This window comes from Kogia breviceps, chromosome 5 (genome assembly GCF_026419965.1).
Source record: "Kogia breviceps isolate mKogBre1 chromosome 5, mKogBre1 haplotype 1, whole genome shotgun sequence".
Taxonomy (NCBI): Eukaryota; Metazoa; Chordata; class Mammalia; order Artiodactyla; family Physeteridae; genus Kogia; species Kogia breviceps.
Genome location: NC_081314.1, coordinates 121,400,627 through 121,414,826, shown reverse-complemented (window position 1 = coordinate 121,414,826; position 14,200 = coordinate 121,400,627). Strand labels below are relative to the sequence as shown.

Here is a 14,200-nt window from a genome sequence, read left to right as displayed (position 1 = left end):
TAATGCTGCAATGAACAAAGGGGTGCATGTATCTTTTTGAATTAGTGTGCTTTTTTCTTTTCTTTGCATTAATACCCAAGAGTTAAATTGCTGGGTTGTATGGTAGTTTTATTTTTTAATTTTTTGAGGAACCTCCATACTGTTCTCCATTGTGGCTACACCAGTTTACATTCCCACCAAGAGTGTACGATGGTTTCCTTTTCTCCCCATCCTTGCCAACACTTGCTTGTTATTTGCTGTCTTTTGATAATAATCATTTGACAGGTGCAAGGTGATATTGTGGTTTAGATTTGCATTTCCCTGATGATTAGTGATGCTGAGCATCTTTGCATGTGCCTCTTGGCCATTTGTATGTTTTCTTTGGAAAAATGTCTACTCAGGGCCTCTGCACATTTTTTGATTGGGTTATTTTTTTTTTCTTTTTTTGATGCTGAGTTGTATGAGTTATTTGTATATTTCCGATATTAATCCCTATTTGGATACATCATTTGCAAATATCTCCTCCTATTCAGTAGGCAGCCTTTTTGTTTTGTTGATAATTCCCTTTGCTGTGCAAAAGCTTTTTAGTTTGATGTAGTCCCACTTATTTATTTTTTGCTTTTGTTTCCCTTGCAGGAGGAGACATATCCAAAAAATATATTGCTAAGATCAATGTCAAAGAACGTACTGCCTATGATTTTGTCCTGGAGTTTTATGGTTTCAGGACTTACATTTAAGTCTTTAATCCACTTTGAGTTTATTTTCTTTTGTGGTGTGAGAAAGTAATCCAGTTTGATTCTTTTGCATGTAGCTTTCCAGTTTCCCAACACCATTTGTTGAAGAAGCTGTCTTTTCTCTATTGTGTATTCTTGCCTCCTTTGCTGTAGATTGACCATATAAGTGTGGTATATTTATGGGCTCTCTATTCTGTTCCATTAAACTATGTGTCTGTTTTTGTGTCAGTACCATACTGCTTTGATTACTGTAGATGTGTAGTATAGTTTCAAATCAGGGAACGTGGTAACTACAGCTTTGTTTTTCTTTCTCAAGATTGCTTTGGCTATTCAAGGTCTTTTGTGTTTCTATACAAATTTTAGAAATATTTGTGAATTCATACAATTCTGTGAAAAATGCCTTTGGTATTTTGATAGGGATTGCACTGAATCCATAGATTGCTTTGGGTAATGTGGTCAGTTTTATAATATTAATTCTTCCAATCCATGAGCATGGTATATGTTTCTATTTGTTAGTGTCATCTTCAGTTTCTTTCATGAGTGACTTATAGTTTTCTGAGTACATGTCTTTTACCTCCTTAGTTAGATTTATTCCTAGGTAATTTTTTTTTGGATGCAATTGTAAATGGGATTGGAAAACAGTGTAAAATTTGTCTTTTTTTTTTTTGGTCCTTTAAACCATCAAATTACTGTCTTTTTAAAAATTGTTTAAAATAATTCCTCTCTCTAAGCCACCAATTCAATATGAAATTAGATTCATTATTTTTATTTGGAATTGTTAAGAAGGATTGCTTTTATTTTTATTTAATTTTGTTTATAAATATTTTTAAAAGTTACATGATTTTAAAGTCAAATTTATAAAACAAGGCATATTCAGAGAAGTCTGTTTTCTGTCTCTTTTACTTTGCTTCTTTTACCCCATTTCTCTAAGAAGGAAAATATATTTTTGCCTGTATTGAGACACATACATGTATTTCCACCCTTAGATAAAAGGCGGTCTATTATGTACACTTTTCTCCACTTGTCTTTTTTCACGTACACTATATCCTGGAGATCATTCCATAGCAGATAGTTATATTTCAGTGTTTTTGCAGATGCACACATTTCTGTTGTTTGAATTTACCATAAATTATTCAGTCAGCCTTCTCTTGATGAACATTGGGGTTTATAGCTTTTCAATATTATAAAAGATTTACATTGAATGTGGATGAGTAAATCAATTTATATTCAAGTGTATCTCTGACATAGATGTCTAGAGAAATGAAATTTCTGGGTCAAAGGGCAAATACATGTAATTTTGCTAGGTTTTCCAATTTACCTTCCACAGTTGTGCTATTTTACAAACACATATCTAATTGCATAAGGAAAGACTGTATAGACTTATAGTTAAAGACTAAATATAATCTAATGTCAACAAAAACAAAGAATTATCTAAAATATAAATTGCATCTTTATTTAAGTTACTCTTTTGTCGATAGCTATTTGTTTATATAATAGCTCTGTCTTGATGGGAGCTCTGTCACAAAATAGTATTTGTTAAACCTAATCCATTACAATTATACAGTGCAAAATTATCAATATTGAAATACATTCTTATTTATAAAGGACTATCATCTATGAAACTAGCTTACCTCCACGATTCACCTTTTCACTAGAAACTTAACAGCAGTAGAAATTACACATTTGTTCACTGTCCATATCTCATAGTAGACATTAGCCCTTTTTCATTAAGCCATAACCTATTCATTATGAAACCATCTCAGAAAGTCACTAACTTTTTGACTAGAGAATACTGAAATTTTAAAAACATTATTTTAAATACTTAGATTTGCTTCTAAAGGATGTCTTAGCACAGATTGATATTTTACTCCTCTGGCTTAAAGCTGTTGAGTGATTCATAATGAGATGACTGACAAAACCCAAAGTAATAGTCCTGAAAACCACTACTCCATAATCTGCTTCTCTTTGTTGACAAAGTGAGGGGAGAATTAATTTTAAAAGGTGGTGACTATTGATTAGTTAATGGCAGAAGATACTGTAGAGGAATGCTGAAGTGAGCCTATTCTGTGCCCTCATGGGCAACACGACCGATTATCCAGTGGTGGATATCATGCTGTAACCCTCAGTAATATTTAGTAGGCAGGACATCGGCTGGTTGTAGACTACAAAATTGCCCTAAGCACAGGCTCCAATAGGCCATAAAAATGTTTCAAGTATATACAAGAGTAACAGATTTCCCTGTGTTCAGATTGTTTATAAGCAGCACAAGAATACACTCAATTCCCTTTTGTGATTTCTGGGCAATGATGGTCTGGCAGAAATGCCTACTAGGCAAGTTTAAGTGATTAATGCTCTGGGAAATCACTCTAAGTTAATAAGCCCTGCGTGAGAACCAGAGTGGTTCTCAGTTTCAGTCCTTTTTCTCTCCTCTCGCCACAAGCTGCAAGGGTAGCAAGTCAGCAAAAGGCATTATTTGTGTCTAACACAGCCATCATCCTTGGGGCGATGTTCTGTATCACACTGTCTATCAAGCTAACCCCTTGTCTCGTGTCAGGATCTTTTTATTTCAACTGATTTAAAAGGGAAACAAGGAGTTTTAAAGATCACTAGTAGGGAGACAAGAGAATAAACATTCTTGTAAAGATTAAGAGCCTTTGAAGCCGACTTGAACTAAAATGGTCTGTGACTTTTAAAGGACAATACAAAGTTTTATAGATTACTGACTCCCATTTTTAACTTTTCAAATTACCAGGTTATTTTTCAGTACCACCAGCTTATTTTGAAAATATTATAAGATTGAAATGAGATAAAGTTCTTAAGATAGAACATATTCTTGGGATTTGTGGGTATATAAAGTCTGTAACATCTGATATCCACCATCCCAAACAATGTATAAAATTAAATAGTGAGAAAATATCAATTTTGTGACTCAAAGACTCTAAATATTTTTGAAAATGTGTTTAGGAGAATCATTTACTTTGCAGTATATCAGGAATTGCTTATAATTACCTGCCTAGAATGAGTTACATAAGAATAAAAATTTAGCCTTGTAGGCAAAAAGTATCCAAGAGAATAAGTCTTCTATTAACATACGGAGCTTTTTCTCAAAACCAGTGAATGAAATTGACCCAGGAATCTCATTGTAATTCCATGTTAAATGTGGAAAAATTCATTTTCCTCCCAACCTGTGTACACCTAAATGCTCTTTTCAATTTATTAATAGGTCTGTGTATGTGCCTTCTCATTCTGACATCTAGTAGAGAGTTTCAAATGATCAGTAGTTAGCAACAGGAAATGCATTTGCGTTCATTTTTATTTTTTGATAAATATGATCTTTATGAGGCACAATTGTGTATCTACTCAAATGCTTGTTTTTGTTTGTTTGTTTTGTCATTCTTTTATTAGTTGGTTGGTTGTTTAGTAATACATGCCATTCTCAAGAGCAAAAGTAACACTATAAATTAAAAATAATTTAATAGATTTTTCTCCAAGGTGCTTAACACTGTAACATAAACATATGAAGACATTTTATGAACTGTAAATATTACAATGTTAATAATAGTTACACCTTCAGCGCCCTTAGATATTCCAGAGAGAAGAGATTTTTTAATCCTGTATTTGCAAGAGACTGATGCTTACTGAACCATAATCTAATATAGTTAGCAGTTTTATCAGTGAAAGTCACAAATCCTAAATTTCCTTCCTTTTTCTTTCCTATTTTATAGCGCAGCAGCAGTTTTGGGAATTTTGACCGTTTTCGGAATAATTCCGTATCAAAACCAGATGACTCAACTGAGGTTAGTATCCTATTCCATTTTAATGAGTGTTATACAAACACATTATCAAAAATTATGAAGCCAATATATTTTTTGCAAATTACAGTAAGAAAAAGAAATATATTTTAAAATCATAACCTTGCATACATTTTTGTGATAAATGAACAAACAATTATTTAGTATCTAGTACCATGCTGGACATTAAGAGTAAAAAGCTATCTAAGAAACCTAACAGATGTTTGGGAAGGCAGAACATCAACTTAAGAAGAGATTTGCAATTTAAAGCAACACAGACGATCCCAAATTTTCTGAGCATTTCCACTATAAAACAACATATATGTTAAATTTTATGTAAGTTGTAATTGCTTTAATTTAGGAAATGATTAAATGGCTTAATTGGAAATTAGTTAAGGAGAGCATAGGTTGCTCATTTGCACTCTCATACTTCTGTACACATTGAAATGTCTCAGTGGTGACCATTCCATACACATTTGCAAACCATGAACACTTTGAATGTAGCTTAAGAAAAGCTTCCCATAAAATTATTTACATCATCATCATCATCATCACTACATTTAATTGAGCACTTACCAGGAAGTAAGCACAGCACTAAACACTTTACCTACCTGTAAGTAGGAACTATTATTATTTTTATTTTATCACTGAATAAATATGTTTGAATAAAATTACTTCTAAATTATACAGGTCATAAATGACAAAGGCAGGATGCAACATCGTGTCCAAAGTTTGCTATATGTTATACTATCTCATAAACCATGGACCAACTGTGATGTGATTAATGAAATGTAAAACAACTAATAAAATAGTAGAGAGCAGAGATATACATTGAGAAAAGTAAAAATATATGCTTATCATTGAACCTGATTTATATATTCATGTGATAGATTTGTTTTAGATCTTATGCACTTCTTAATTATTCATTCTATATATTGCATCTTTATTTTTTGTTTTTTTATAAAGAATTATTTTTATCATATCTGATTCTCAGAATACCTTTCAGATTCCTATATCCATCTACCTATAATATCTTTAAATATATTTATTTCGGCAATGGATATTCTAGAAAAAAAAAAGTAGAAAGAAAATGATATCTATTATTACTTTATAAATACCTCCATTAGTACATACATATGCATGTGTATATATAATATATCCCCTTTTATACATATATTACATATATCCCTTTTTATTCACCTATATATTTATGTATATATAAACTTATGATTAAACTTGTAAACATACATGAATATACATTGATGAACTTGTATATAGCTATATGGTCTATCAACATTTACGCAGTTGTAAATAATACAATGCAGTATGTGTATACAAAAAGTGAGAAGCCCTATATAATTTTTTTATCATGAGGGATTTCTTGTGGATCTTTTTTTAAAACTTTTTATTTTATATTGGAGTATAGCTGATTAAGAATATTGTGTTAGTTTCAGGTGTACAGCAAAGTGATTTAGTTATACATATACAAGTATCTATTCTTTTTCAAATTCTTTTCCCATTTAGGTTATTACAGAGTATTGAGTAGAGTTCCCTGTGCTATACAGTAGGTCCTTGTTGGTTATCTATTTTAAATATAGCTGTGTGTATATGTCAATCTCAAACTCCCATATTGTATAAACCTTCAACTTTCCATAATCATACATAGATATATTTACTGTTATTAAGTTTATAATTCTAGAGTTAACCTATAAAAGTTGCTCAGGCTCATTCAAATTCATTGATTAGTAATGGTGGCCTAGCAATTTGTGAAAGAATTTAGTGAACCTGATAAAGTAGTTTGCACATTTTTTAACAAACCATCATTCATTCATTCAGTAAAGGTGTATTGAGCATCTACTCTATGACAGGATCTCCCTTAGGCACTCAGAAAGTACTGTTACAATACAGGTGAAAATCCTTACTTCATGAAGCCTAGAGTCTAGGAGGAGACAGACTTTAAAACAACAACAAAACCCATAAATAAATATGTAAATAAAATTGTGATTCAGGCTATGAAAGAGAACAGCACAGAAAAATGTTGAAGTTAAAAATATGTTTATATAGTTTCTTCAAAGCTTTTGTAAAGGAAGATAGAAAAACCTGAAATTAAAAATATTTATAGTACTCTATTTTGAAACTTAGGTCATGGTAAGTTAACACAGATAGTAATAAACTACTATACTTTCTTATTTATTTTAGTTTGTAATTTTACAGTGAAGATAAAGAAAGCTGAAGTAGAGAAAAGAGAGAAGAGGGAGTGTGGACAAATGACGATGTTTTTCATTGCTTTATTATTTTGTTTTTTGTAAATAATTCTAACTAGGTACATGAAGGGGAATGCATAAATGAAAGTGGAGAACAAAATAAAACTTCAAATAGTGGAGGAAGTTTAGGTAAAAAAATGAGAGCTATTTCCTGGACAATGAAGAAAAAAGCGGGTAAAAAGTATATCAAAGCCCTTTTTGAAGAAAAGGTAAGTGTCCTCTGTTAATCACTTGTGTTTTTCTGTTAATTTTTTTCTAGGTAGTTTAGAAATACTTGGCAGTTTATGAAGGCCTTCAATCTATTTTCTCCCTCAATAATTGTGCCCAGAAGTTGGGTGGAAGAAAGCATTATCACATTCTAATAGAGGAAATTGAGGCTTAGAAAGATTACACATGTAGTATGTGAAGAACATGTATCATTTATGTTGTAACAAACAGTAGTACATCACTTCTTTTCATTACCAAATGATATTCTATTTTATAGATAAGCCTCATTTTATTCATCCTTTCATCAGTTGATGAACATTTGGGTTGTTTCCACTTTGGGATTATTTTAAATCATGCTGAATGAATGATTCAGCATGATTTAAAATATGAATATGAATATCTGTGTTCAAGTTTTTATGTGGAAGTATTCTCTCATTTCTCTTGGTTATATGGTAACTCTGTCTGATACTTTGAGAAACTGGAGAACTATTTCCCAAAGAAGTTGCATCATTTTACATTCCCACTAGCAATGTGTGAGAGTTCCAACTTCTCCACATGCTTGCTAACACTTGTTATTGCCTGTTTTTTTTGATGCTAGCCATCAAAATGGGTGTGAAATGGATTCTCATTATAGTTTTGATTTGCACTTCCCTGATGACTAATGATGTTGAGAATCTTTTCATGTGGCCATTTGCATATCTTCTTTCAAAAAGTGTTTATACAAATCTTTTACCTGCTTTTTAATTGGGTTGTATTTTTATTGTTGCTTTTAAGCTTTTTAAAACAATATCTTATGGATACAGATCCTTTATGAGATATACGATTTGCGATATGATATATTTTCTCCCGTTCATGGATAGTATTTTCATTTTCTTGATGTTATCATTTACAGAACAAATGGTTATAATTTTGATGTAGTCCAATTTAGTTTTTGTTTCATCAGTTATGCTTTTAGTATTGTATTTAAGAAACCATTGCTTAATCTAGGTTTACAAAGATTTACTCCAATGTTTTCTTCTAAGAGTTTTATAGTTGTAGCTCTTAAATTTTGGTGTATGAGCCATTAATTTTTCTACGTGGTGTGTGGTAGGAGTCCAACTTCATTCATTTGAATGTGGATATTCAATTGTCCCAACACTACTTTCTGAAAAGATAATTATTTCTCCATTGTATTGTCTTGGCATCCTTGCTGAAAAATCAATTGATCATAAATATATGGTCAGAAATATATGGATCATAAATATATGGATTTATTTATGGACTCTTAATTCTATTCCATTGATCTATATGTCTTACACCTATTTTCTTTTTAACGCACTTCAATAGGATCTGTCCCCAGTACTCCATTAAAACAGTTGTCACAATCGGTATTAACCTCTACGTTGCCAAATCGAATGGTCACTTTTCTTTCTTCTTACATGATTTTTCAGCTGTACTTGATGCAAATGATGATTTCATTACATATGAAACATTCTTTTTTCTTGGTTTCTTTGGGCATTCTTCTGGCTTTCCTTCTTTCTCAAAGTTTCCTTTCTTAGCTCTGCTTTCTTTCCTGTCCTTCTAAATATTGAGTCTTCCTGAGGCTTGTTCCTAGATGTTCTACTCAGTTTAGTCTCTCTTCCTAAGTGATCTCATCTTGTCTCATGGCTTTTTCACAGTTACATCTCTAGCTATGATCTCTCTCTTTTTAAAAAATTTTATTTATTTTATTTATTTATCTTTGGCTGTGTTGGGTCTTCGTTGCTGTGTGCGGGCTTTCTCTAGTTACGTTGAGCAGGGGCTACTCTTCGTTGTGGTGTGCAGCCTTCTCATTGTGGTGGCTTTTCTTGTTGCGGAGCATAGGCTCTAGGCCCGCGGGCTTCAGTAGTTGTGGAACACAGGCTTAGTTGCTCCGCGGCATGTGGGATCTTCCCGAACCAGGGCTTGAACCCGTGTCCCCTGCAATGCCAGGCGGATTCCTAACCACTGCACCACAAGGGAAGTCCCATATGATCTCTTTACTTATCTGTTATACAACCAATTGCTTATTTGATATTATCACTTAGATGCATAATAGATAACTGGAACCTAATATATCTAAAACTGAATTATTGATTCTCTAAGCTCTACAGAAAGTTTGTTTCTTGTCCAGTCTTCCAAGTAGAAATAGACAACACTGTCATAATTGTAGATGGTGGAAAGAAAGGAGGGTGGGTAGGGGAGAGACAGAGAGACAGAGAGAGAAGAAAGCCTATAAATCACTCAAAATTCCTTCTTTTTCTCACTTTTCACACCAGTTCATCAGCATATCCTCTTGGTACTAACTCCAAAGTATATCTAAAACCCTTAACTTCTCCATGTAAATTATTGCTGCTTTAGACTAAATAAACAAACTCTCTTGCATAGATTACCTAATTGTTTTCCTTTCTTCCACTCTTTCCTCCATAAAAGCGACTCTCCACATGAAAGCCAGAAAGATCTTTGAAAAGTCAGACTCAGAACACATCATTCCCTTGGTTAAAATTTTACAGTACCAAAATACATTCCCTTACTATGATGTGTTCATTCCAGTCCTCTGAGAAGTAGACCCCCAAGAAGGGAATAGACACACCAAAGACTTACTGGGAAAAATGCCTGTGAAGGATAAAGAAGAGAAAGAAAAAATGAGCAAGGAAATCCTTTAGACTACAGTGCAAGTCTGACACCTGTAAAAAGAGAGGAAGAAAGAAGGAGGATCATTCAAGTATCAGGCTTCAACACTGTTCTAAGAAAACTTTGGCCAGATTGATGGGAAGTCCTTGAACCAAAAGTTTCCATTAGAGAAGCCCCACATCCCACCAGAATGGACCCAAATGGTAGCCCCACTGCTTAAGTCATTGGAACATGGCTTCCTTGCAAACACAGCGATCGACACAGAAGGCTAGTAGTTGGGGCTGTCAGTAAAGAAGGGTCCCGCAGCAAGAGATCTGAGCACACATTTCCATGGTTACTGCAAGTGATCTATAAAGCCCTTCCTGAGCTGGCTCCAGTCTACTCTGAGCTCACATCCTAATACTCTCCTTGCTCTCACTCAGCTCCAGCTACCCTGGCCTTGTTTTCTTCCTCTGCATAACCCAAGTTAATTCTGAGTTTAGTTATTTTGTTCTTGCTATTTCTTTTGCTTGGAAAACTGTCTCCAAATCTTCACATAAGTCACATCTTCTTATCATTCAGGTCAAGAATTCAGAGACTCTATTACCTTATGGAGGAGGTCTTCTCTCTAAATCAGTCAACATTCCTTCAACCCTAATCCGAGTAGCTAATCCTCTCACATCACCCAGTTTTATTTCCTTCATAGCACTTATTATTCTCTGAAATTGTCTTGCTCATTTTGTTTACACAAACCTCCCCATACACTAAAAACACGCACACGCACACACACACACACACACACACACACACAGCCTGACAAACTAAAATGTACCTCATTAAAGATAGGACCCTGTATATTGTTTCCTGTGATATCTCCAGTTCCCAAAACAATGCCAGGTACTTAGAAGGTGTTCTACAAACTTGTGTTGAATGACTGAACAAATGAATAAAAGAATGGATAAAAGCAGAGAATCAAACTGAGCATATATCGTATGTATAGTCTGAAGTTTTACCAATGTTTAGAAATGCTCAAAAATGAGGAATATTGAATTATATTTTGATGAATATTAAGAAATTCATAGGCTTTGTTGAAACTATCTAAACATGGAAAACATTTGAGATGTTTTCAAGCAGATGTAATTTCTTTTGAAATTGTCTGTCTTTCCTAATTTTATGCAAGATGTGCTTTTCACTTGACTAGGTGGCAAGCACCATATGAGATTTGTAAAGCTTCTTAGATAAGCTTTGCTTTAGAATTGCAAAGTGTGTATGTTTTATTCATATCTAGTGGTCTGGTAGGGTGCAAATAACTGACACGAAGCAACTATGCAGAGTTTAAACTTGTAATATCAGATCTCAAAGGATTAGTAATGGTGGTAAATAGATGATAAGGAGAGCGTAAAGCAATAAAAGTGCTTTAACAGAAAAACCACAGATGTTAATAAATCTAGCATTTCTGATTAAATAGTCTTGATACGATATTCATCCTAACTACAAAAATAAACTTTATAATTTCAGTTAAATTCCAAAATGTGGGCTGTTTCATCTAAAGAATTTTTCCCACTATACCGTAAAATGTTATGCTTGAAATTGAGCTAAAGATTCATGACACTCATATTTTATGCTGATGTATTCCTAAGTATTTTATTGCTAAAATACGTCTTGTTTGTTAAATCAATGCACACAGTGAACGTCTCCAAGGAAATCAGTTCTTTGCATTTAACCTCTGATATGATTTTCTGAAGGGTGGGGAAGATGGAGAGGATGACCTCCCTTATCGGAACAGTGATCCCACGATTGGAACCCATACAGAGAAGAGCTCCCTCAAAGCCAGTGACTCCATGGACAGTCTCTACAGTGGGCGGAGCTCATCAAGTAAGGCTGCAAAATAAGTGACAAGAGTTTAGATGGGAGATCTGGGTTAAGTTCATTAAAAACAACAGATTTATTTCTCTTGGGTTTGTTTGTCAAAATTTCACCAAGGTCCCAAATACTTGATAAGAGAAATATTGAAAATGTAGGATGTGTTGAATCAATAGCAATGCTATTGTCTAAAATAATACATAATATATTAGAATTATGGGTAATTTTGAAACTTTTAGCACTGTGGTCAGCAAGGCTCTTGGGGATATTCCTCAAAAAGATCATATTGCACGATTAAATCAGAATCCCTACAATAAAGTGTGCTGGGGAGAACTAGCATTATTTTGAGTCCAAATTTTTTAAATGACTTGAAGTATTCAGGAAACTAAATTCCTGTTTTCTCTTTTTCCTTCCCTTTCTCGCCCCCTCCACGTACTCCTTCCTTTCCTTTTCTCTTCCTTTCTTTCTTCCTTCCCTCTCTTCCTACCTCCTCCCTCTTTCCCTTCCTTCCTTTCTTTCTTCCTTTTTTCTTTCTTTCTTTCTTTCTCTTTGTTTCTTTTGTTTTCTTTCATTTTTTCTTTACTTCTTCCCTGTCCTGCACTCTGTCACATTTTCCTTCCTTTCCTTTCCTTTTTTTCCTGAAGTATTCTGAAAAGAGCAGGACAATCTGCATCAGTTCTAACGTTTACTTTTTAGGTTTCCATTCAGCATTATCCGGTAAAGAGTGAAGTAGTATGTAAATACTAAATAGTAGGAATATCACCAATTAGTGACAAAAAGGAATCATCATGTGTTCAATAAGAATTTTCTAAAAACATCGTTTCTACCAAAGAAGTCACTCAGGCTTCAGTCACATGTCCTGCTACAATATTTGAATGAAACTACTGATACTACAGGGTGCCTTATAATATTTTTATATGCACACTGTTACTTATCCCTCTAATCTTTCAGGGCTTTTAAAGGTTTTTTGCAAAGTTTATTTTCCATTTCATTTAAAATCAACTGCTTCTGTTATTTGAAGATGGATCACAAAGACCAGATGCTGCAAATATCCTGAATTTTATTCCTACTTTCCTACTGGCTATAGAACAGTTATTTTGTGAAGAAAAAGCTAATACAGAAGCATTTGAGGGATATATTTTTGCATGTGTGAAATTCAGATTTTATTAGTATTCATTTCTGCTGGAAGTTTTAAAATTCAAAATTGTAATGCCAAATATGGGTAGAATGTTATAACTTCAATATACCATGAAAAGCCAGGGACTGGAGTGGTCATGGCAGGGAGGGTGTGAGGAGATGGGGGTCTTCTTAGCTGTTATCATAAACAACTTAATTTCTGTGACTAGACGCAACTCACCTTTCTTTTACAGCAGTCCATATTTAAAAAAAGAAAAAAACGGAGAATCGCTAAGGATCTTTCTCTTATTTCTATACTTATTTGAAAGAATGGCAGAGATACCGGGGCTGTTCCCTCATGAAGCAGAGCACTGAAAGGCCACACTGAAGGAAAAAGTGAGGTGACAAGTAAGAGCAGGTCGGGAGACTCAGAGTTACTTCCACTGGGAGCCATTCTTGCCCCCAGGCAGGCAGGAAAAATGGAATCTCTTTTTTGTTCCCCTTGAGGTTCAAAATCAGAAAGGAAGAGGACCACAGAGCAAGGATTTGGAGCAGTTTAAAAAGCCCAGTTTAGAACAATTTTGAACAGTTTAGGAGTACAGACATTGGAACACACTTCCTCTTTCTTTCTTTTCTTTCCTTTCTTTTCTTTGTTTCTTTCTTTCCTCTTTCTTTCTTTCCTCTGACGCTCACACAACAAGCAAAAATGCTACCTTTTATACACAGAGATGTTGCCTCAAAATGGCTTTTGGTACACAATCGGAAGTCTGAGACACTATTTTTGCTACATTGTGATAAGTTGTAGGGAAGCTTGTGGCCTTATGCTTTGACCATTCCTGATCAATAGCACACAAAGATCAAACTGTCGCTATAGGTTTCTGCCTTTGTTTACACGTACAAAATTAATTATCTGGTTTGTACAGGGAATTAAGTCTCTACTCTCTGCCTCTTTAGCAAGTATCCAATGCTCAAAGCACTGTGCTACTGGATCAGATGATAGAGACTGAAGTAAGAGTGCTTTGTTTGGTGGTAGAGGAAAGAATGATCAGGTTGACTGCAGAAAGATCAGAAATGGCTCAGAGGACAGAAGTCACTGGTGGAAAATGACTGGGAGGCAGAAACAGGGATTGGTCACTTAGAACTGCCTCAGGAGGCTGGCATCCAATGCTTCAGCATTATTCCTGCTTAGTTATGTCCAGGTGATGGTTCAGAATGTTATGAACCTTCAGTGAGAACTGTTAACCTCTGCTTTGCCTTTATCAGGTGGAATAACAAGCTGTTCAGAGGGTACAGGTAACCGGGACAGCTTTCGACTCGATGATGATGGTCCCTATTCTGGACCGTTCTGTGGCCGTGCCCGCGTACATACCAGTTTCACACCGAGCCCTTATGATACAGACTCCCTCAAAATCAAGGTGTGTGCACATCATATCCGCATTCTGTATGGTTTGTCTAGGGCTGGGTGTATGATCTTTTTCAGGAGGTGAAAGTATGGGGAGCTAGGGGTTGAACGCATTCTTCCCAATAGGAGAACTGGGGACTGGTGTACTACGGCAGGAGTTCAAACAAAACATGAGAGGTAGGGTAGGGGAATCAGTGTTTTGAGGCTATTTGCAAAAGTTGCATTATGTAGATA

The 14,200-nt window shown here is 34.4% G+C and overlaps 1 protein-coding gene and 1 long non-coding RNA gene across 3 annotated transcripts in view; one reads left to right on the top strand and one right to left on the bottom strand.

The window, feature by feature from the left end:
• Positions 1-14,200, bottom strand: part of LOC136794269 (uncharacterized) — a 217,883-nt gene that overhangs the window by 85,439 nt on the left and 118,244 nt on the right. The window contains exon 7 of one of the 2 annotated variants that reach the window (XR_010840813.1): positions 8,240-11,466. The exons of the other annotated variant lie outside the window; for it this stretch is intronic. This is a non-coding gene — a long non-coding RNA (uncharacterized lncRNA). Of the gene's footprint in view, positions 1-8,239; positions 11,467-14,200 lie in introns of those variants that run through there. 2 annotated transcript variants of the gene reach the window in all.
• SAMSN1 (SAM domain, SH3 domain and nuclear localization signals 1) overlaps positions 1-14,200 on the top strand; it is a 118,588-nt gene that overhangs the window by 88,264 nt on the left and 16,124 nt on the right. The window contains 4 exon segments of the mRNA XM_067034936.1: positions 4,439-4,510; positions 6,828-6,977; positions 11,331-11,460; positions 13,828-13,979. Of these exon segments, the coding sequence (XP_066891037.1) occupies positions 4,439-4,510; positions 6,828-6,977; positions 11,331-11,460; positions 13,828-13,979 (504 nt within the window).